The sequence below is a fragment of the Balearica regulorum genome, chromosome 11 (genome assembly GCF_011004875.1).
Source record: "Balearica regulorum gibbericeps isolate bBalReg1 chromosome 11, bBalReg1.pri, whole genome shotgun sequence".
NCBI lineage: Eukaryota > Metazoa > Chordata > Aves > Gruiformes > Gruidae > Balearica > Balearica regulorum.
In genome coordinates, this window is record NC_046194.1 from 18662798 (window position 1) to 18686075 (window position 23278).

General features: G+C 38.2%; 1 protein-coding gene across 2 annotated transcripts in view; it reads right to left on the reverse strand.

Annotated features, from left to right (window-relative positions):
- TENM1 (teneurin transmembrane protein 1) overlaps positions 1-23278 on the reverse strand; it is a 337672-nt gene that overhangs the window by 200987 nt on the left and 113407 nt on the right. For both annotated transcript variants that reach the window (XM_075763591.1, XM_075763590.1), the window contains exon 3: positions 17449-17709. In XM_075763591.1, coding sequence (XP_075619706.1) covers positions 17449-17709 — 261 coding nt within the window. The remainder of the gene's footprint in view (positions 1-17448; positions 17710-23278) is intronic.

Genomic DNA, 23278 nt, shown 5'->3' on the forward strand with positions numbered 1-23278 from the left:
CAAGGTGGATTAATTAGCAGTGTCCACCCTCAATCAAGAGTTCTGGGAACCGAAAAATTGAATCTGCCTAGACCCATCGGAAGACTACAAAGCCCAACTGAGGTAGAAAAGCCAACGCGCTTGAGTAGATGGAAAACTTTTCTAAGAAACAGACCCTGCCGTACCTGGAGTCTGCAGTGCAAACTACACGGGAGGACAGGAAGCCGTGATGAACACCCCATCAGGCGAGGGCAGCCCCGCAGCAGGATAACAAGGGAAGGTTCTAATTTCATCTTGGCACGGTTTGATTAATGTGTTTTTCTTTAATTTCTTTGCTTAAACCTTTAATAAACATTTGCCTGTTTGGGCTACCATACATAAATATCTCGACCTGCATTCTACCTGAAGCCCCCTTTCTTTAATGACTGATTACTGCACAAGTACTTCTCTGATGTCTTGGCGTTATTATTTTACAAATGGATTCTAACCAGCTCATTCCCAGATGTATAGTCTTCAGATTCAATAAGCTTTCTGTATAAGCAACAGATTGAATGGCCTTTGTCCTTATTAGTTTATAGAAAATAAATTTCTTAGTGTTAATTTTTGGGCTTGGGCCAGTTGCCAAATGTTTAGGGCAGCTGCTAGAAGTACAGACAATATCACACAAGTCAGAGATGGAAAGATCTATTAGGTTATTTCCTTTGACTACAAACTGATGAAGAACTGCAATCAATGAATCACATGCCTGTCATGTCCTCTATAGTATATACTCAATTGTGTTGCCTGGTTTTAAACAACTGCAGCCACAAAGCCTCTACCACTTCATTTATTGCTTCATGCTACTCTAAAATAGACATGTTTGAAAAATTTAATAGTCGGTAAAAACATAATAGCTTTACGGAATACGAAGCAAAGAAAGAGCCAATGCACCCGTCCAGCCCGATCACCTTCACAATCAGACCTACAGTTTCAACCAGCGAACCTCGCGTTAACCCTCGCGTTAACCCTCACAACGCGAGGCTCAGCTCAAGCACAGTTTGAAAAACTTTCAGTCCCTCAGGCCTCCGAGTACTAAGGACTTACTGTCCCTTGGCAAATTATTCCCATTTGAATGACTACGCTGTTTTAAAACTGTCTTTGATTTCATCTTTAAATGTCTCAGACTGCAATTATAGCTACTGAACGAACGCTGCTGGGTCTATGTCTGCTAGCAAATATATTCTGCTGCATATTCTGCACCATGTTCTCAGTGAAGCACCTGCGATGCTCTACACCTTCAAAGTTCTTCCCTCCCTGTCCCCCATACTTGTTTCAGGGTAATCTGAGTGACAACTCAGACATTCTTTACAGATTCAGACATTTAAAAAAACCATAAAAAACCCCCTTCCTTGAATAACAAGTGCCAAAGACATAATGGCATTTTACACTTTTCTGAGAGTCTCTTCAATTTTATACATCCCTGGTGTTGAAATGCCCAGAACTGACTCGTCAGAGAAGTCTCAGTGACATCTGCTGTATTTCATAGATCCTTGACAAGATGCACATACACAGGCAGCCCAAAGTAGCATTTGACTTGTTGGCTCCATTTATCTCATTTACTGGCCCTTAAGGTCCCTTTCAGCATTACTGCTTTCCAAAGTAGCTCCTATTAAATATTTTATATTTGGGTACTATCCCCTGCACTGAATCTCATTCGGTTCCCTGTGCATCCTTGTGCATCTTTGAAGCATTCTGTATTGACTTCTGTGTCAGCAATGATGTTTTTAATGTCTGCAGCTTAAATATCAGATAAGAAACACATTTCTGACATCTTTCACTACAATTTCCCATAAAGATTCATGTCCCTAACATTGATACTGTGGCATGCTACGCTCCCCCCAGGCCCCATGTTTCAGATATTAAAGAGGCAACCAGCTACATTTCATTATTGTAATAAATATCTGTATTATCTTTTAAAAATTAAAAATATTGTACTTAACTATATTTGCTACTTAACGTTTCTAAAAATAGACAACAGCAATAAAGGGAGCAAGCACCACTTTGAATGGTTTGCTCCACTTCCCCATTTCGACTGTTGTAACTTCTATGCTACAAAACACTACGTAGGAAACAAAGGTTTCAATACATTAAAAATATAAACCAACAATTATCCTTGACATAAGGATATTTCTTATGCAGAAACTAAACATCTGTGCAAATTCTGACCTGATACCATCTTAATAACAGATAAGGACAATAATGACGTTCTTCACAGTTAATAACAAAATTCTGTATCGAAGAGCTTTATGCATACTATATGAGGCTCAGAATGAACCTGTGAAAGATAACAGAGATAAAATAATCAATATATGTATACCATTTGTGCTCTTCAGAGGACTGGCTCATCTTTTAACCATATCTATATAATGTGAAGTAAAATAAGCCTTGACTTTGATGAGAATTTATTAGCATTCTTGTAATACAAATAATAAAAATCACTGCCTGGAGGTGCTCTTTAGGAGATTAGAAAACTGCCAAGTGATAAGGTTAACACAGTTAACTAAAACCTTCGCTTGTGACCTGTCTCTACGACAGTGTCTTACTCTGATTAGGATTATTTTTTGCATTTTCCCTACTATTCCATTAATTGATAAACTTCATTATGTACACTGAACAGAGGTAAGCATTTCAAAGTAATAGTAAACAACCTATAGAGAAGAGGCAACCTGGTGTTATGAGCACAACCAGAGTATTTCCAGATTTTTTAAATTCCACCCAGCAGAATGGGAGTAACTACAGCTTTCTCATCACTACAATTTGTCATGTTTCAGCCTCTGAAATGACTGCTCAGTGAAACCGGGCTTTCTACCTCTCTACTTTCCCCTAGGATGACAACAAATCTCAGTCACAGTTATCAGCTTATCACACAACTGAGGTGACCCAGAAGCGTGCCAGAAGCACATCTCTAACTAATCCCTTGGGTGCCCTCAAATTAGTAGAAAAAAGCCACATTCAAGAGAAAAGTCAAGAAATTAATTCAAAGATGTGGAGTTATGAAATGCCATTGAATTTGGTAGGCATTTAAAATCAATCACGTTAGATTAGTAGAAGGTTGTTCCTTGTTCTGCTACTCTTCAGGAAATAAACTGACCGATTAGAAAAACAAATGCATTAAAATATTTGTCATCTGTTTTCAGATCATGGTCTCTAAAACAAACACTAAGAAAATATTTTTAGAAGTAATTAAATCAGCCAAACACAATGAGCCTGTAAGAAAGACCTACTTGTAGTGGAGAATTTCTAGGCAACTATCCCTACTTGTCTTCTTCCTGTTCTGGCGGCTCATTGGAAGCATCCAAAGAACGGTCCAAATCTGAAATTACCAACACAAGCTCCTTGACATAAGCTGGTTGAAGAACTCCTCCAAATACAATTATTATTCATACGAACAGGAGTAAATGTTCGACTGCCCAGTCAGCTGCTATTTGGGATGTTTGCTTCTCTTGTATTTGCATGTGGATCAATACGTGAAAACAAGAAGAGTAATTCTCTAATTTGAGGAATTTTGAAACACACTGCAAATTAATTGAAATTTTGACGTATCAGTTGTGCAAGTCAAGCTAAAAACAAACAGCCAATTTATCAACTAAGATAAATTCCACGCTATTCACCTGCTTACCTTCTTAATTTGAGTAGCGATCGATTTCAGTGCAACCACTCACCTTTATGAGGTATATAAATGCTGCCAGGACTCAAACTGTTTAAGCTGCTACAAGTAGCAGCTGTACTGAGACAGAGCAGGTGTATATTAGCCACCTACCAGAATAAGCGATGCAGCCAACCCCAAACTTGCATCCTAGAAGGCTATGCATGAAGAGGTTGACGTACACTTCAGAAGATCTCTCTCTGCGTCACAGGAGTATTAGCAGGTCCTCTAGTTCTCCAGGAATGATTGCTTTAGAAAATTATACAGATGCTTTAAAACTAATTTAACACCTCATGTTTCCACTTCTTGACTTGAGCTAGCTTGGTTTTTCAGCTTTATCAGCACAGTGATACTTATCTAGGATTCAAGCTTCAGAATATTATCAATCAAAGACTTTATCAACATCATCACAGAAATGTGTTGATGTTCTCAGGGGACAGAAGGAGACTTTAAGAGAGGCGAGCAATCAGAGAACATCACAGCAGGAAGGAGGGAAGCAGCAGGACAGGAGGCTCCTGCCATGTATTTTTGGCAGCTATGTTGTACACCTGAACTAGACAACTATACTTCAAAGAGTAGTCGACTACTGGGTTTTTTCCCCATGGGCATACAAAGCTGCAAATTACAGCATTATATACTGAAAGGGCAGCAACAACAGGGATTGCAGTGCAGGAGACTATGGTTTTTTGATGATACAGGGAACTGCTGTCAAAGATGATCATCAAAACATGATCTGAGCTGGCAAAGCTAACAGCCAAACATCTCCACTTCGTGGACTATCCTTGCTGCTTCCAAGCTGACTGCAGGTTACTTCTGTTTCTGCATTCTGACTCCTAACGCAAATGTCCCCAGTGGGAACCTACAACCCGAGCTCTGCCAGCTGTCCAGAGCCCCGATCAATCTACCTGAGTTCACGGACAGGAATTCTATTTTGTTTCATGACCGCACAAACCTAAAGCTTTGGAAGAAAAGAATCTGAAACCATTTGAAAATGGCAATTCACTGCCATTTCTCTTAACAGAGGCTTCTTGCCATAAATTTGACTGTGACTCAGTATCTTAAGACTTTGTACTGAGCCTGACAGAGAAACCTAACTCTGGGCGCTTTGATGCAGCTTTCTGCAATGTGAAGGGACATGTGGGTTTTTTTTTCCTTTTTCCTAAGCAGAAGGTAGATAGTAATTCTTTCTAATCTATTATAGAAACAACGAATGAACAAATAATTCTACAAAGACTTACGCAAAACCCTGATTAATTTAGACTGTGTACTTATTATGGCTCTTTATTTAACATTAATAAGCATTGTTTAAATTCTAAAGTAATTGCATATAAACATGTTTATTTTATTGTATGTACAGCTGTAGTATTGTTTGAAAATACATTCAGTATAAAACAGTCTTTCTACTTTTTTTTTCCCTTTTATTTTCCAGATCTTTATTATTTAGGTTTTTTGCCATTATTAGCCACCAACCAATTTATGAGATACCTATAAGAAAGCTCAAAAAATTCAGCTATAGTTGGCTGGTGAAGTACAGACAATGCTTTCTATTTGATTTTGTATTAAAAGGAAATTGGATATCACAAGACTGAAATGGTGATGCCAGCCAGAAAGACATTTTGAGACAAAACGCAGAAGACTGTCTTCAGAGAAAAGATGTAAACAAAAATGAGTGACTGAAATAATGTGGACCACTTCAGACATGGACAAGAGATACTAGGGATCAGAAATGAATTATTATGCTCTAAAATGATCCAATAAAAATCGAACTGTAGTGCAGTAATCAGAAAATGTATTGGAAAAGATAGGTTATAAAAAGAAAAAGGAGCTTTCAAGTACCGTAGGTTATTAGCTACTATGGAAAAATCTGTATTCAGGAGATTATATTTTGAACAAAATATGCACACAACCAAACAAAGCTGAATTTGTTGTTCAAAAGGAAGTAAACTATAAAAATTAAAAAGCTAGAATGGAGACAGAATCGCAGGCTAGAATAAAAATAATCAATGCAACCATCAATAGGAATGTCGAGATGAACATTGTACTGACTGAACACACAGCCACGCAGGCTTGAGGAAGAATGACTCAATTATTTTTTCCCCTATGTGCAAAGACATAAAAGATGGTTGTAGACACACAGAGTACATCGCAAAAAGCATTTGGGCAGCGCCCCTTGTTAGAAAGAAAGAACTGCAATTCTGAACGGTGAATAATTACAGACGCTCCGGAAGAAAAACGTTTGGGCTCTATTGCCTTCGGCAGCGAAGCCCTGGCAGACAGCAGCCACTGTGCCCACCTTTGCAAATGCTCAGCAGCACTTGTTGGCCCACAAACTCGCACAAAATGGGAGGGAAGGCCTTCCTTTATCGAAGCAATGGAGAAGCACTGGAACAAGACATGTTCTTACCAAATTCTGAGCCAGGACAGGGAACAGCTAAGGACTTTTGAAAAAGGCACAAAACCCTTAAGCAGTTTGACACTAAATCGGGGCAAGGGAGAGGTGGGATGCAAAGGCTTCCTCGTGCACCTGTACCACAGGCCACCTCTCATATTCTCTTGCTATCAAAGGTGGCAGATTTCTCAGGACTGCAGCATCCCTCATGCCACTGGCACCGAGAAGACACCAAAAGACAGCAGGGACTTGGCAGAACACCAACAGCTAACCCCAAACACACTGACTATGTGTGAGCAAACACAGACCGTTAACAACTGATGGTGGCATCCTCCTCAGAACTGCTAGCTCCTCTCTCATTACACCACAAAAGGGCAACTCTTTCAGCCACATTCAGGCTACTGAAATAAAAATGTACCTTGAGAGTCAAGATAGCACGTTACGACCTCAACAAGTTGACTATAGTGTTGCACCATTTCCTGAAAGGGAAATCCAGGTTGCAAAGCCGTGCATAAACATGGCTTTTAATTTATGCTGAACTAATTTGAATGAGTTACTACAAAGAAAACATACATCACCTTACTTACCAAGACATGACCTCTGGCCAGGCCTAAACCAAGCCTTTTATAAGCATACCAGAAAGGCAACCACCACCGTAAGCTAGGCGCATATTCGCTACCTCTATCCTGACTTTTCAAAAACAGTTTCTGTGACTACAAATGAGACTTCATCACTACCCTCTTCCTTATAGAAGGAAATTATTTAATATTCTGGGAAGTATTTTAGTGCCTTGAGAAATATCCTCAAATACATAAAATAAATTTGGAGACTTTCCATTACCTGGAGCTTTATCCCTTTACAGCAAGAGTTCCAACTCCTACCTGTGATCAGCAACATAACCTAAAACAGCATCCCTTTCCGACAATGGATGAGAAAATGAAATCCATTGCCACCCCCAAAATGCAGCCGTATCTCAATCAGTAAGATCTCACTCGTGCAAATCACCAGCTAGAAGAAATCACAAAATACACGACTATCTTATGAAGGAATTTGAGAACCTGCAACAGCAACTATTATTAAGGTACATTCTGTTTCTAAGGTTTTTGTGGTAATCAAAAGATGCGAGCATCCATAAATTCTTTTGTCATAAATAAAACAAATGAGAAGTCTCTAGTGCTGAGCTGTAAATACTGCACCACTCATCAATCCCACTCACAACGCATGGCTAGCAAACAGCTCTATTATGTGATCCTAACATCAACAGTTCAAGGAGACTCAAATCAAGTAAGATTCAAGTAAACTACATCAGATACTTTCTGACTGTGCAACTAGAGGTATGTTTATACCAAACTATGCAGAAAAACATACATTCAAAGCATGCATTGTGAGTCCACCACTTCAACAAACAGTAAAATACTTGCTTGGAAAGAGCCTAGCATGACTGGACAATAACAGAAAGTTTGCTCTCTCAAAAGCCCTGTATGGGGAAAAGTTAATCAAATATGATGTCCTCAAACCAAAAGTGCCACTTGAAATTGCTGTTGGACAAAGCAATGAGGGCACTTAAGTCTAAAAAACACTTACCATGGCTTTGGTACATATAAAGTGCATGCATTAGTTTATATTTTACATTTACTCAAAAATAATTGTAGGCAGAGAGGGAAAATCATATTGCATTTACAGTTTAAAAACTACATTGAAAGACGTGAATAATACCCTTCTGATTAAACGTGTTTTATTCCACTGACTAATTATGGAAAACCTGGGGTGTGTTTGCGGCACGAAGACTCCTTTTCGGTTGCTGTGTTTCCATAAGACAAAAGACATTGCTTGAGAGCGTAGGAGAGAGCCGCTTAATACTATTATGAACGCTAAACAACCCACCAGTGAGTTACAGCTAAGCGGAGTGACAATATGGTGAAGATCCTACAGGCAAACACATCACACCACAAGGAAACTCTCTGTTAGACGTTAGGTTCATTAAAGAAATGGCTTCAGCCATTCCTACAGGAAATACACATTCAACTCCTCCTTGGCCATGGTACTTGATTGATAGAAAATGTAACAATATTTCGGAAAAGACAGGAATAAATCACCATGAAATATTCCAAGCTCGTTTACTAATGTGAATTCATTTCAGCTTCAAAGCAAGTGACATGCTTACTGCAGCGATGTAAACAAGCCCAAAGCAACATTTGGTAATACTCATTACAATGCCTAGATTCAAAAGCCAAAAGAAAATTAACAGTTCATCAATAACTTTCAACTGTTCCACAAATATAGCCCTAAGATAAGACAACATCGGCTGCATCAAACTGGAGTCATACTCTTTGGTATTTGTGAGCATAACCAATGCTAAAACTATATGGGATCTTTAGAGAAAGAAAAACAGGTAGGTAGCTGGAGTCACAGAAATTCAGAATCATTGATATTCATGAGTTCACACTTGTTTAACATGCATATCATTTGGGGACAGGAAGACATTTAAATAGATACAAACATTTCTTTCTCAACTTGCCTGTAGTTAAAATACTGACGCTTTTTCTTCCCTTAGTGCACCATGCTGTTTTGATTACATTTCTAACGATGCCAGAGAAGATGTAAAATCCCCTTAATGTACAAAACTGATGAGGTGGGGAGGGAAGAGTGCTATGAACCATAATAAATACTATATACAGTTTAGAAGCACCCTTAACTTTTGTCCCTTGGGTTTCCTACATTTTGCTGGTAGCTTTTAGCAAGGTTTCCAGCAATAGAGCTGAACAACCCTGACCTGATGTTGTAAGCCGTCCTCACTTCCAGGCACTTCCTCCCACATATGTGTGATTTCATGGAATAAAGGAACCTCCAGATGACTGGCTTTCCCCAGCTCCTTTTCTGGATAATACTCAAGGCAAAGGAAAACAGTTACTTTACAACATTTGGTTTCTGTTGCCCGAAGGGCTGCTCGTCTGTACTGCCGATACATCTCACGGCCAATAACTGACGATCAGATGCTGACACGTGCTGCTCAATTGAAAGTCAGCGCTGTGAAGCACTGTATAAAATCTACTTTGCACATCATCTGGAGTAGAAACTTAAGATAAAGAAACAACACTGGCAATATAATTAGTCATCAGAATATGTGAATCTAATTAAAATATTACTCAAAAACATCTGTTAGGGAGAGGAAGCCGCCTGCAGGAATTATTCAGCGCTCCTAGACCCGTATTCTAGAAGAGCTAATTATAAGCAATTCCTCTTATGCTCACGTTACAAAATATAAAGTCAGGGTGTAGAGCTAGGTATGATTAAAGAACACAAAATTAATATCTAAAATATCAGATTTCATTTTATGAGACCTGTATATGAAAGCAAGTTGCAACAGGCAGTACTCAAATCTGCATTATGCTGTATAAACTAATGGTAATTTCATATACAACTTCCCATTCTTATCCTATTTTCTACTGCAGAAATAAGAAATAGTCTAATATGTTTGGTTTAGCTTTCACTTTTAGAAGACCATGAAGGCTGCAGCCATGGGAAGCAGCCACCTCCTCCATTTTCGATGTTTCTTCTAGATGGTCTGACCAAAGCTATTTGCTACTATCATTACTTCCTATTTGTAAGATGAGGATATGCTAATATTTGTAACGGAATAATACAGATTTATGCTGATCTTCATCTTACTCCTAAGCCCAAGAGGAAATGAAATACTAACAAATTTTAAAATGGAAGATAAGACTTTCTCATGTAATTTCATACACAATGAATTAAATGGGCAAAAATGAAAAAAGGCTGAAGAGGAAGAATGAGCAATCTTTTGTCATCCATGGTAGGATGACAATAAATTCTCAGATGATCTCATACTGTCAAGAAGAAATGATATTTAGATTAAACCTTGCTAGACCCTAGAAGGATAATTTGTCCACTTTTCTACTAATACTGTACTGATTTGCTAAATCCCTTCTTTTTATCTCACTTAGAGTATCACAGGTTGGAATAGCTGAAAAACATTTTTCTAGGGGGAAGAACAAAGCTTTAGATATCTTTGTATTTAAAACCGTACTGGCTGAGGGTGTAAGGAACCAAATAAGACTAATTTGATCTTACTTATCTAGTAGCCTTAACTAAAACATTCTATGATCAGAGTTCACAAGTTTTCCTGTTAGGCTTATTTTGCACTAATGATGTTCCACTGGCAGCTTTCAGCAGAACATCCCAAACTTTGATGAAAACCAGGTTCGAACTGCCAGGAACATTTACATTTTAAGACATGTAAGTGAGAAGTGCTTATGTTTCAAAATAAATATTAAACCAAACCAGCATTAAACTAAAATAAATAATTTATTCCAAAGGATATACATATAAAATACGACCGTAGTTTTTTTCTGTAAAGCCGATTCCTGATCTTCTAATCCATTTTAAATTTTAACCAAAAGAGATGAGAAATAAAACATATTATAAACTTGATAATAAAACAACATAAATAAAACATCAGGATAGACATGTTGATTGTTTAGAACGGAACCATTCCCAGCAATACACTAGTCCAGTCCTCATGCAGAATTCATGGTAAATATTTAACAACAGAAAAAGTATTTTGTTCAGCATCCCCCTAATCACACAAAGACTGCTGAAATGAAGAGTCAGAGAATCCTCACTCTCTGGCCCTGCTGACGGAAGGCAGGCACTTTACTGCCTAGCCCACCTCATCTTTCGCCCCTACGGCAGCCTAGATAAACCGAGCTCCCAAGGATTGTAGCAGCACTGCAGCATCCTTTTGCACTGTAACATATTTGTGGAAATACTTTTCTTGCATGCTCATTTCCATCTGAGAGAGTCAAAAGGATTTAAAAGAAAGAAGGGGCAATAATTTATATTGCTACAGGCTCCTTAAGCCACATCCACTATCCTTTCTGCATAACACAGCGGAGGAAAGCCAAGTGATTTTTTTTTGAGCTCTAATGCCAAGTTACTCATTTCTGGGATAAAAATTAGACCTGACTGTTCTCCTTGAGCTTCCCTCCCTCCCCTCTTTTAGCTACCCTGAAAGAAAACAAAACTGCAGGGCTAAAAATATTACACAACCTTGTGCAAATGCACAGATTCTTTTCACTATGCTGTGGGCAAAGGTCATTTGGATTACAGAATAGAAAAAATATTTCTGCTATGTTCTACATATTGTTTAATTATCTTTAATGTAAAATATTAAATAGTTTGATATTTGTCTTTAAATTAGTGTTTATTGTGCTTATAAACACAAGAAAGGGAAGGTTTTAACATTGTGTACTGATTTTAATATAGCATATGAAAACTGTAAAGATTAAAAGAGCAGATATGCAGATGCAATGCCCCGTCAGTCAGAAAACGTAATGAAGGCAGTCATTTTGAAAGGCAGAATTTTCCCCACAATACTGACAAACAACAACTCATCATTAGCTGAATTTCCATATATAAGCAATTTCATAAATGGCTGAAATACTAGGGGCACAAACGCAAGACTTTCATCATATTACAACTAAGGTGATGTTACAGTGCTTCCAGAAGCATCTTGCACTTATCCAGAGCAATTCAGAGGACTTACATGCTTCCTCTGGGACAGTGACATTTCCAAAGGAACCACTCTGAGGTCAACAAAAGCATCTCACACTCTGAACAATGTCAACGGATACCCCAGTGCTCCCCCAAAAGCATTGCTATGTTACTGCAGAGATTCACGCGCATCCTTTTACACTGAGGAGGCTTCTATGAAACAACAGCAGAAGCAATCAACATAAATACCAGCTAAACACTAAAAGAGAAAAAACCAAACCTACAACTGAAGCAAAAGAAGTCTTTTATTAAGGGAAGATTAGCGACCTTTTTCTGTCAAATATCTGAGAGTATCATATCTCAAATATCTGACAAGCTATAGCAAGCTCCAGAAGTTGAAGGAATTTCACGATGGGAGCTTTGCATTTTGGTTAAGTGATGAGGTTGCCTTAGGTGACTAAAACCATGCGGCAGGCAGGAGTGTGCAAACATGAATCCAATCCCTGGCACAATAAAAAGGCAAAGTAAAGCACACTAGGAATGAAGAGAAAGATATTAAATGGCACAGATGGAATGGGATTAAGACTGATGTTTACCTTTATATTTTCAAGACCACTTACACATATTCGACCTAACTGCTCTATTTGCAAATTAGTAACTCAATTTCTTAATTGCACCATTGTAAATAGAGAGTGACAGGACAGGAGCTAATGGAAATACTTCAGATAAAACCACAACCCTGCATAGAGTCAGTCACATGCATACCTCTTCTCAGAGCACGTATTGTTATTAAAATGTAGCTGCTGATAATAATTTCCTGGAGAAATGAGAAAGCCAGAGATCAGCTTAATGACTGGCTTGTTTATAAATAACAGTAAATAACAGCAACATTAATCCCAATGCTCTCACTTTCTTGCATTAAACACAAGACTTTTATGAAGAGCCAAATTCAAGTCTAATTTAAACAGGTGCGAATTCACAGTAGGTCTATTGACACACACCATAAATTAAATCAGAAACTTGTCCTTAGCTAAATCCTCCCCATGTCTGAATAACTAACTAAAGCATTCACAAAGCTGCACTTCTCATACAGCAATTTCAGTATTTCTTTTACTAATTAAGCATCTTTATCCCTTTAACAGATGCTGTTAAGATGCTGAATCTGGAGAGCAAAGAGCTGAGGTGACTTGCCCAAACGTCACCCATCTGCCCAGCAATCAAAGGGAAAAAACCCAGAGATTTAGGGAGAGTCAAAAGCTCTGTTAAATGGACCACTGCTCCCAAGGCATAAAACAAACACCTAGGGGAATTACATAAGATTAATCTTCCATGTTTCTATGTCATTAAACTCAGCTTTGATCTGTAACCTACCAATTTCTCTACTACTTCTACTTACTAATTTATGGCTAATATTATTATTCTGCATTTCTAGTCTGCTGTTTAAAATTATTGATATTATTAAAATTATCATTCCAAATAGAATCTGATCCCGTACACTGATGTTAAGAAAGAATTTTCCCAATAATTTCCATGGGGAAAAAGGAAACAACTATATTTTTTCATGGCTCTGGCTCCCTCTTGCTTCATTCTTTAAGAGACAAATATGTTATTAAAAAAAAAAAAAAAAAAAATCCCCTGGCTAGCTCTCAAGCACTCTAAAGCTATATTCCATGACTAGTCTAGTGGTATTTCAGCCTGTACTAACACCCTAATTTCTTGCCTACAAATCTCAAGGAAGCTGTTGTAAACTATAGCCAATGCCTAGTTGTCATAAAATAATGCAGTCAAAGGAATTGAACATGAATCTGGCTCCAAGACAGAGTGTGCATTTCACAGCACGTTCATCCAGTACTGGGGATTTGGTATTCTCTACTGGTTCTCACAACTTAGTAGAGAAAGAGTAACTAATTGCATAAAACCATCTAAGTACGTGTCAGGAATAAGCCAAACAAGTCAGCCTTTAAAGTACTTCAAAACAATCTGATAATCTAAAACAGTTTAAAATTTGTGTTATTGTAGAGACAGCTCAAGTTCTGTACTAGCTCTCAACAGAGACGTAGTAGCTAAAAGAGTAGATGGCTGTGCTAACAAGTCAAATGTGGCTCAAAAATGGATTATGGCATGGCATGAATACATTTGAGGTAAAGTTCATCGCTTCACAGCTGCACAGACATCCTGTAAAGCAAAACATAAGAACTGCATGAACAGTGTAACGGGGAAAGAGCACAGAGATACAAAATGGACTGTAGGCTCCTTTTTGGTACGCTAGCTCGTGTGCGATGCAGAGCCACGTCGCATGATGGAGGTCTGAAGACCGTTCTTTTTGTAGATCAGGGTTGTATCCTCTCCTGGACCGTATATTTACCCCAGAAAAATAAAGAAATAAATAAATTTGCCAGCTCAGTAATCTGGCAGACTAAACCACTGAACTCAATGTTCTGACACGCTGCAATGACAGATACCGTTGTTTCAGTGAATTGAGGGCAAATGCAGTCTTCTTCAATGGAATAAAGTAACTATTTTTGATACTGTTATTCTGTGGTGCTTCTGCCTGAAATTTTCATTCACGTATTATGGAGTAACACTGTTCATGTTTAGATAGAGCTATTTATACTGTACCAGAGATAAGCAATGATCCCAAGAAATTGGTCATTCATTACTGGCAGTTAATATATATTTTCCTTAGCCTCAGGCAAAGCTGAAGGCAGTTTGTGCACTAATAGGTTATTATTAGTTGCCATTAACATTGACAACACTAATTTAAATGGAAATGTTGGTGTTTCACGCAATCTGTTCAATGCTGCCAAAATAACCAGAGTATGTTTAAACAGTGATTATGACAGAGTTGGTGCGTCTATGAAGGAAAATAATCCTCAAATAAATTCTCAAATTGGGCTACTCAGAATACACAATGAAGTATATATCCTGTGTCAGGGAACCTCCAGCTAGAACTTTGACTGAATATGAGAAATTCAAGGAATATCTAAACAATAAAATTTGCAAAAGTATATTTGCTTCAGATCAACGTAAAGCAAAAAAATGTCCTGAAAGCAGGTCTACCAGAGTCCACATAGTTGTCCTAATGTCACCACAAAAAAAAGCTATTCTGCATTTGTAGCAAAATTGTGCTTGTAGAGAAAAAAACCCCAACAACAAAAACCAACTGACCTTTTCAAAATACAGACAATAATAGCAATTAGTTTTCTTAAACAATGCAACAACTGTATCTTCCTCATTAATTTTACTCCAGTTACAAATAGCTGTGCTCACGTGCCATTTGGTCAACCCTTTGAAAGCCAGAATTTCTAAATAACTGTTTTTACAGCAATTAGACAGTATCATGGAAACTAGCATTTCATGAACTTCCAGCCAGAACTGATCTCAATGCGCTCACCCGTTTTCACACTGTAGTGGCTGGCACAAAGCAAGTCTACCTCCACGGCAGGGGCTGACAAGGATAAATGCAACACTTGTGGCTCTCTGATAAAGCCCTTGGCACAAACCACCGCATAGAAACAGAAAGATGGGCCTTGTATTACTTCATTTAAGTAGAGATTTATGAACTTCTGGATTCAGAGTGCTTTGATACTGAGTGCCAACCCAGATGGAAAACACACTGCTCTCTGGATCAGGTATCTCGACTATGAACTTACCTGTGAAGTACTAGATAATTTAAATGAACATAGCTTGAACCATCATTGTCTTCAAATTTATCTACATTAACTTTCAAGACTGTAATTATTATAATGACTCAATGCCACAGGAAGTACCAATACCTGCTCTGTTGACCCTGCCTGGAGACAACTAAAGAGTTCAAATGAGCTTGTGCTCTCAGTTTCTTTCTCTTCCAACTTACTCCTGCCCCCACTTTCCTCTCTGAACTATTTAGTTAAAATTTGTATTCAAGTACCTAAAATACAAATCCCTGATTAAAAATTTGTTATAAAGCTTACAAAGAATCAAATATTAAAGCCACATGCAAAAGGACTACTCTGTTCTACTCTAGATCATGCGGGAAATTAGTTTAAATTGATTAAAATCATTCTCTGAGACAAACATTTAGAAGAAACCACTCCATTCTTTGTTGGTGAAGCACAATGATTATGTGTCCTACCTTAATGACACTTAACCCATGGTTCCTGCAATGTAGAATGATGAAGGTAATAACAGCATTTCCTTTACTACCTACAATAATTTTCATCTATAGCAAGATGACTTATTTAGTGCAACTTGTACAGCTCACAAAACACCACGAATACCCAGCTGCACCACTGCATTCCAGACTGAAATACATAACTTGGTTATATGCTTAATTTGCTTTAATGCATTGGCTTCCCAGCACCTTATAACCTAAATGACCATGTGTATTTCTTAGTCTGAATAGTACAAGTATGCACATTCCTTTCTCAGGTAGCATTCCCTGTAAACCACTGTCACAGTTAAGGGCCAAGCAATTACAGCCAGACCAGATTCAACTCCTTCAGCCACCATGTAAACCCAAATATCTCAGAAAAAACACACAACAAACCCCCAACCCCAACCCAAAAACCTCCTATGCAACAACACTTTAGAGGATGGATCCCACACGGAACGTGGCAGAAGCCAGAAGGCAGGCATCCATTCATCGTCGTGCAAATGGGGTGGCATCTGAAAATTAACTGGTTCTAGCAACACGATACAATGTGATAGTGCAGAACGTTTAATCCTCAAAGGACTATTTAATAAAAACAAACCTTTTTTTTTTTTCCTTCTCTCTTAACTCATGCAGATAATTCAATGTCTTTGAACCTATACTGGACATTATCATTGGCATTGACAAACATGCAGATGAAATTATAATTAAATTACCAGCTTCGTGTTTGACAAATTCCAAACACGTAACTATAGAAACGGCATTCCTGACTGAACTCTCTTTCATCTTTTGACTATAGATCTACTAAAGTGTGAAGCGTCAATCTCCCACTGTCACTGGTTCTCCCATCTCTTACCCAGTTAAAAATACATATTTAACTAAATGTAGACCTGCCATAACATCTAGCTATTAAACACAGAAAGTAAAACATGAGCTAAGCTTGTTGATCTTAAGCATGATAAAAATGTTTACTTACTATATTCTTTAAGGAAACATTTAGAGCAGATTTTCACCAATTTTGATGCAGAGATAAAAAAATATTAATTCCCCCTGTGTTACTTAATTAAATACACATTTTCCCCTTCCGTGACACACTAAGCCATACGAAAAGCAAACAAGTGAAAAGATCCTGAAAGAGAATGAATGTGTTTAAAAAAAAACATCTCCCCAAAATCCTGCCCAAAAACCTAACCCAGAACCCCACCCTCCACATGCAGAGAAATACAGAGCTGAGCTATGACGAAGACCTGTTCAATCTGTCCTACTGATTAAGGCATGTCTTCAGATGTAGCCTGAAATTACAGGTAAATAGAGCATTTAGGATTCCAGGTTGTCTGAAGTCACTTGGCTATAGAGTCAAGGCTACGCACAGAAGCCAGCATGTGCACACAAAATGTGATATAAATGTACATATATAGATTTATCTTAGAACCTAATTCATAAGCCACTAAACTCAAATGATAAATGTCCTATGGCAATAAAAATGAAGAATGTGGGACAATAGTTGGTCTCTAGAAGAATGACTTTTTAACAAAATCATTGTTTCATTTCTTTGTCTTATTTTCCATCTACACTATAAATACAATACACATACCAAACAACTCTTTCACCTTTCATAAAACAGACCTAAGAAGGCAGAGGGAAAAAGAAAGAAAAAAAAAACAGAGAGAAATAAGAGAGAAGTAGAAGAAGAAAGTTTCAAGTAAATTCCTACTTCTATTGAGTACATTAGACGGATTTCTTTATTACCATTCTCCCCATCAGACTTCCTTTCATGGTCAGTGTCAGTGAGGGACAATGCTGAGTTTGCCCGGCTTGACAAACAGGAGCTGTGTTCCGATTTCATCCCCCTCATCCACATCCTCAGGGCATGATCCGGGGAGGCACCACCTTCTGTCTCAGTATCCACGTCTGAGCCCACCTCTAGCGGGTAACTGTGCTCAGCTACACCGTGTAAATCTGTTTGGTAGCCAGAGCACAGAATATGGGGAGTCTCACAGAATTCCATGTCTGGAAAAAACAAAAGTTCAGAAAAAAATTTAGAAGTGAAAAGCAACATACCTTTGATCTTCTTTTGGAAAATCTGTTTTGAGAATTACTATTAAAAGACTTTTTTTGGTCAGTGACTCACTCTGCTATCCAATCTATTATAATACAACTAAAAGAGTGCAACTCTGTAAAGTATATAACACTGCACTATAATTGTGCCTTTTTGTCTGATAGAAATATATATTATAGCTCAAATATGTGTACACACCCACACGCTGCTAGTAGTAGTCAATTTACAACTAAAGTGAGTACTTACAAATACAGATACTTTCTTGGGTTTTGCCAGAAAGGCAACAGCTCTAAAATTAATCTCAGTATGTTTTTATCGTAGGAAAAGCATAGCAAATTTGCAGATAGGGAATTTACAAAATAACATTTGAAATATTTGGTTAATCACAGAAGACAAAGAAAGGGTACTTACCATCAGCTTGCTCTTCGAGAGTGCTGTCCTTGCATATTCACACCAGTGGGTTCTGGTTCTCCCGTGCTGGTGACCTACAGGAACTTCCCAGAAGAGTAGTGACTACTAGGACTGTACAAGTGCCATCTCATGACACCAAGCGATCAGAGATTTTTAAAGAGTTGTACAGTGCTCAATACTTCAGTTGTTCTTACTAAACACCGCAATCGTAGGGCAGTAGAAATCCGAGGACAAACAGAAGGTGGACAGGACCCATAACGTGAATATGCAGAGGAAACATTCTCGAAGAACTACAGGTAAGTAACACACATCAGCAAATTACAACTTCCCTTTGAGGTAGCCTCTGCATATTCTCACTTGTGAGAATCCAATTACAAATGCAACTCTCAGGGAGTAAGACAAGGAGTTCTAATTAAATGAGGATTACAGAACTGCACTCCCTAATTGAACATCAGACCTGGGATGCCATCTTGAAAGACTAAATACAATATCAAACATGCATACGGTATTCTTTCAATTTCTAGAAAAGAAACATTAGAGACAAGAGTCATTGATAGAGACTGAGGACAAATGCTCTCTTCTACCATCATCCTAACTAAAGCTTTAATTTGCCAAATTAATCCACTTACCAGCCAGTGAGAGGAACAGTTCTTATTTTAAGCACACTCTTAGAAATAACAAAAAGCCCTAGTCTTTTCTTGAAGGTATTGACCAAAATCTACAAACCAAATGCTAAACTAGAATATGCTGAGGTGGCTCAATTTTTAGGTCATCTATCTCTGTATATCTATCTTTTGCCATCAAAACATTCCTGAAGGCCTCAGCTGTAATGAGAGCCCACACGGGCTGGCTTTCAGCTCAGGGAATGGCAACTTCTTTTCTAGAGGGCGGACAGTGAACAGAAAGAAGTGGCCATGGCCTCACTTTCCTATGCACGAGTCCTGGAAGGTCATCCTCTCTCCCTGGTATCGTCACTGTATCAGGTGGCCCATCCCAGCAGCACCAGCCGTCCCTGCTTCTGCTCCTTTCGGAGCAGCAAGTCTGATGTGGGGACCCTCCAGAGTGCTCCGTCACTCCTCTGACCTCTTCCCCTTGTTCAGAGGAGGAGGACTTGGTCTCAGCCCTCCACTTGAGAAGCTGCAACATACGTCACCTTCACCAGCTCTGTCCCCCAAGCCTCTCAAATGCCTTGAGGCTGACTGTGAGGTTTGATGGAGACAGCTACGACAAAATAGCCAAGACACTGGGAAGCAGCTGCGTAGTTTCTGCAGTAGAGGGAATATTTGGCATTTGAACTTTATCTACCAATACAACGCGGCATTCTTCACGCTCTCTGGGGCCTGTTTAAAACTGGCACTTGGCTGACTGGTAGAAGGAAGGCGGAAAGTGGTTCAAGGCTGTGTTTGTGGACACAAATGGAAGCTGAGACTGGATGCTACTGGTTCTCAGTCCTACACAGATGCTGCAAGAGAGACTTTGAAACCTGTAAGACCCTCTGGAAAAAACTCTTCTTCCCCTATAGCTAAGACGGTAAACAGAAAACATTCAGTCGGCAGAGGCACCCTGTTTTTCTGAGATTTTCAAAGCTCACGGGGCATGTGAGAACCAGAGGGAATCTCACAGGAAGTTATTGGATATTACTAAGTACAGTGTTGCTCATACAATGCCCTATTTTTAAGTCTCAATTTAATTATGTATTATATACACAACAAACAAGCTCCACTTGGTTTAATTAGACAGCATAGACCAAATCTTTATATGACACAAACAGTACAGATATTGATGCTCGACACTGAATCATCATAGCTGCATTACACTCCTCGTTTTCACCTGCTTTTTGACAACACTAAATGAGTAAAATCACCTTTACACAAAATACAGTTCCAAGCGGTGCACATCAATTCTTATCTTTTCTTTACCAAATTCAAAAAGGACTTGTGCATAAATCAAGAATTAAAAAGCCAGCGACAGTCCCAGATTACTAACCCAGAGCCTAGTATCAATGAAATACAGACTGAATCATACAAGCAGGCTGATTCTACTCCACCCTGAAAGGACATTGCTCATTTAAATGAAGGTTGTAGATGCCACTATTCCACCAAACATTTTTCAGTAACAAAGGGGTGAGTCAATGCTTTCTTGTGAAACATCTGATTTAAAGTTCTGCTTCATTGAGCTGAGCTACTATAAAAAAAAGGAGGCAGGAGCTTCACTCCATGTACCGCACCAGTGCTCTGAAAGAAAGGTGAATGCCAAGTCTTGCTCACAACTCGCAATGAGCTAGCTCGTCACATGCAGGGGTGCAGTCCAGATTGTCACCTCCATCAAAAATTTATGATGGTTAACACATGCTTTAGCAGATGACATAAAAAAAGCTGAATAAATGTATACTGCCATTTCAAGAAGCATATTATCAAAGAAAATTAAGATTTAGCTGCTAAAACCGTATAAAATACAAGGAAATTAATTAGGCTCATACATTTGGTGAGTTGTGTTTAAAGACACTAGCAGGTCTTTAGTGCTTCTCATAAGTGCTAATGAGAAGGTACTTCCAAAGAGGGATAGTTTATTGATGTACATCAAGAAAAATTCATACTGAAAAACACACTTAATTCTTTCCTCATGAAATAAGAAAACCAACAGGATTAATTATTAGCCTTAATACTGGTCTCAGTTTTGACTGAGGCCCACACTGCAAAAATAACCTCTAATGAAACTGCCCTATAATATTTAAAAAAAAACCTCTCAAAAAGCAGTGCTATTTTTAAACTTAGATTCCTGTGAAGCACTACAGCAACACGGGGTTCTTAGAGCATGTCTCTGTTAACTAAATTACACCTTGTGATCTCAAGAAGCATCTTCTGAACCTCCTTCCCCTTCAAAGCAGATTTCTACTTATTTTCACCAGCTGAGGAACTTCCCCATAATTACAAATCTTCTCATAACTTCATGAACCACGTCAGCCGACACCAGGTCCTCAGGGCGCTTCTCCACACGGATGTCCACTCCAGGCAGATGTCTGCCTCTAGCAGCCTGCAGCCCACGTTCTCCCTGTTTGCAACCGCGTACGCCAAGGGGAAAATTCATCCCAGTAAATCTCACAAATGCTAATTAGATTACACATGTTTAAGAAGCACAGAATTTACTCTTCAGTCTATATGTTGACTCAAAATGTAGCAGCTAACTTGTTCAATATTTTAGCTAAGTTTTTTTTTTTGGTGAAGCAAAAGAAAGTGACTTTTTTATACTATGGCTCATATTGAACTAAAGTCTAACACAATATATTGCCTTAATAGTCGATTTCTTAAGTATACAAGCCTTTCTAGTATTTTAACTCCCACAGGATGCATTTTCTGAAAAGCACTTAGAATACCAAAAGTGGCTGCTTTTAGTCTGCATATCTAACCTTGTTACCTAAAATACTATTTATTTCCACAAGGAGATAAAGTTCAAGTGGATTTATGACAGATTTAGTCTTACCAAAAAGATACAGTCACAAGAGAAATGAAGGAACATTAATATGAAATTCAAGCTTTTGCATGAACTGTGGACAGAGGAAAAAAGGTTGCAGTTATGAATGTATACAGAAGATCATGATAGGATTTTCACCTCTGGAGCCTTGTGGAGCCTATTGTAACACAACTGTTAAAAATACAAGCATTTTGATATTAATTTCTCTTTACAAAAAGTAATACATAAAGAAATTTAAAGTATCTCATGATCAAGAAAAGGAAAGAAGGCTGGGTGCATTAAAAAAAGTAAATCAGCATTTCAATTAACAGATCCCTTTCTACCTTTAAGCAACTTAACTTTCCTGAAAAAAACAAATCATAGAATCATTTAGCTTGGAAAAGACCTTTAAGATCATCAAGTCCAACTGTAAACCTAACACCGCCAAGTCCAGCACTAAACCATGTCCCTAAGCACCACATCTATGCGTTTTTTAAATCCCTCCAGGGATGGGGACTCCACCACTTCCCTGGGCAGCCTGTTCCAGGGCTTGACAACCCCGTGATATGAAAACTCCAGATATACTCACCAAGTGTTTATTTACTACAGCATCAATTTAGCCACCAGTGAACATCTCATAGTTAGGATTTTCACATGTATATAAAGCATTTATCCCATCTTCAGGACTATTTCATGGTCCTTTGCATGGCCAGGAATAACTGCGTGCCACCTACTCTTTCTGCAACTCTTTAGTTTTTCTGGCACAGGCAAAAAAAATTACCCAATTGAAAGACCATGTTGGTCCTGCTCTTCACCTTAGTATTTCTGCAAACTTAGTGGACATGCAGGACTTGTGGAATTTCCACTCTGTTGCCATTTGCCAAGAATTTTGCTAATTTCAAACAACTAACTGGGAGAGTAAATAAATATTTATTGCAATAAATAAATATTTAAAATAAAGAGAAGACTGTCCAAACAAAGTAGATAAAAGAGAATAACAAAACCAGTGTATAAACAGAGATGAGCATAAAGAACCTTCCTTTCAAATTTTCCTACTCCCTTATGGAAAAATGGAGTATTTTGTATTAATAACAGAATAATATTTTGTATTAATAACATAATGACAAATAATACTTATTTAAAATACTTAATCAACCTATCTGTTGAACTGGAGAAAGAACTTACAGAAAAATGTAAATTATTTACAAACTGGAATAGTTTGACAAGTTGTTATTACTTGACTTTCATGAACTCTATCATATAATTAAGCAATTCTGACTTACATATTTTGAAAGTCTCTTTAAATCCCATAGATTCACAAATTTATTTTATTCTTGATTCTTGGTATGAGGTAGTTCTTACTCCGAGGATGCTCTCCACCCAAACACACACAAAATCAATTCTCCGTATGAAAACGTACAAATTGCTCTATCTCTGCAGATGTAAAACTATAAAGGAGCCTAAGTAGCTCAAAGGCGAGGAGAAAATATCGACATCTTGGAAGCTTAAATCCATGGTTCTTATTTTGTGCCGTTCTCCTTCCTCTTTCACACTGGAGGTTGTTTGTGAATACTGGGAATATCAGAGTCTGGGGAGCAGATCCAATGGAAAGATCCTGAACAATAATGGAAGGAATTCCAGAAAAGCAAATAACAGACT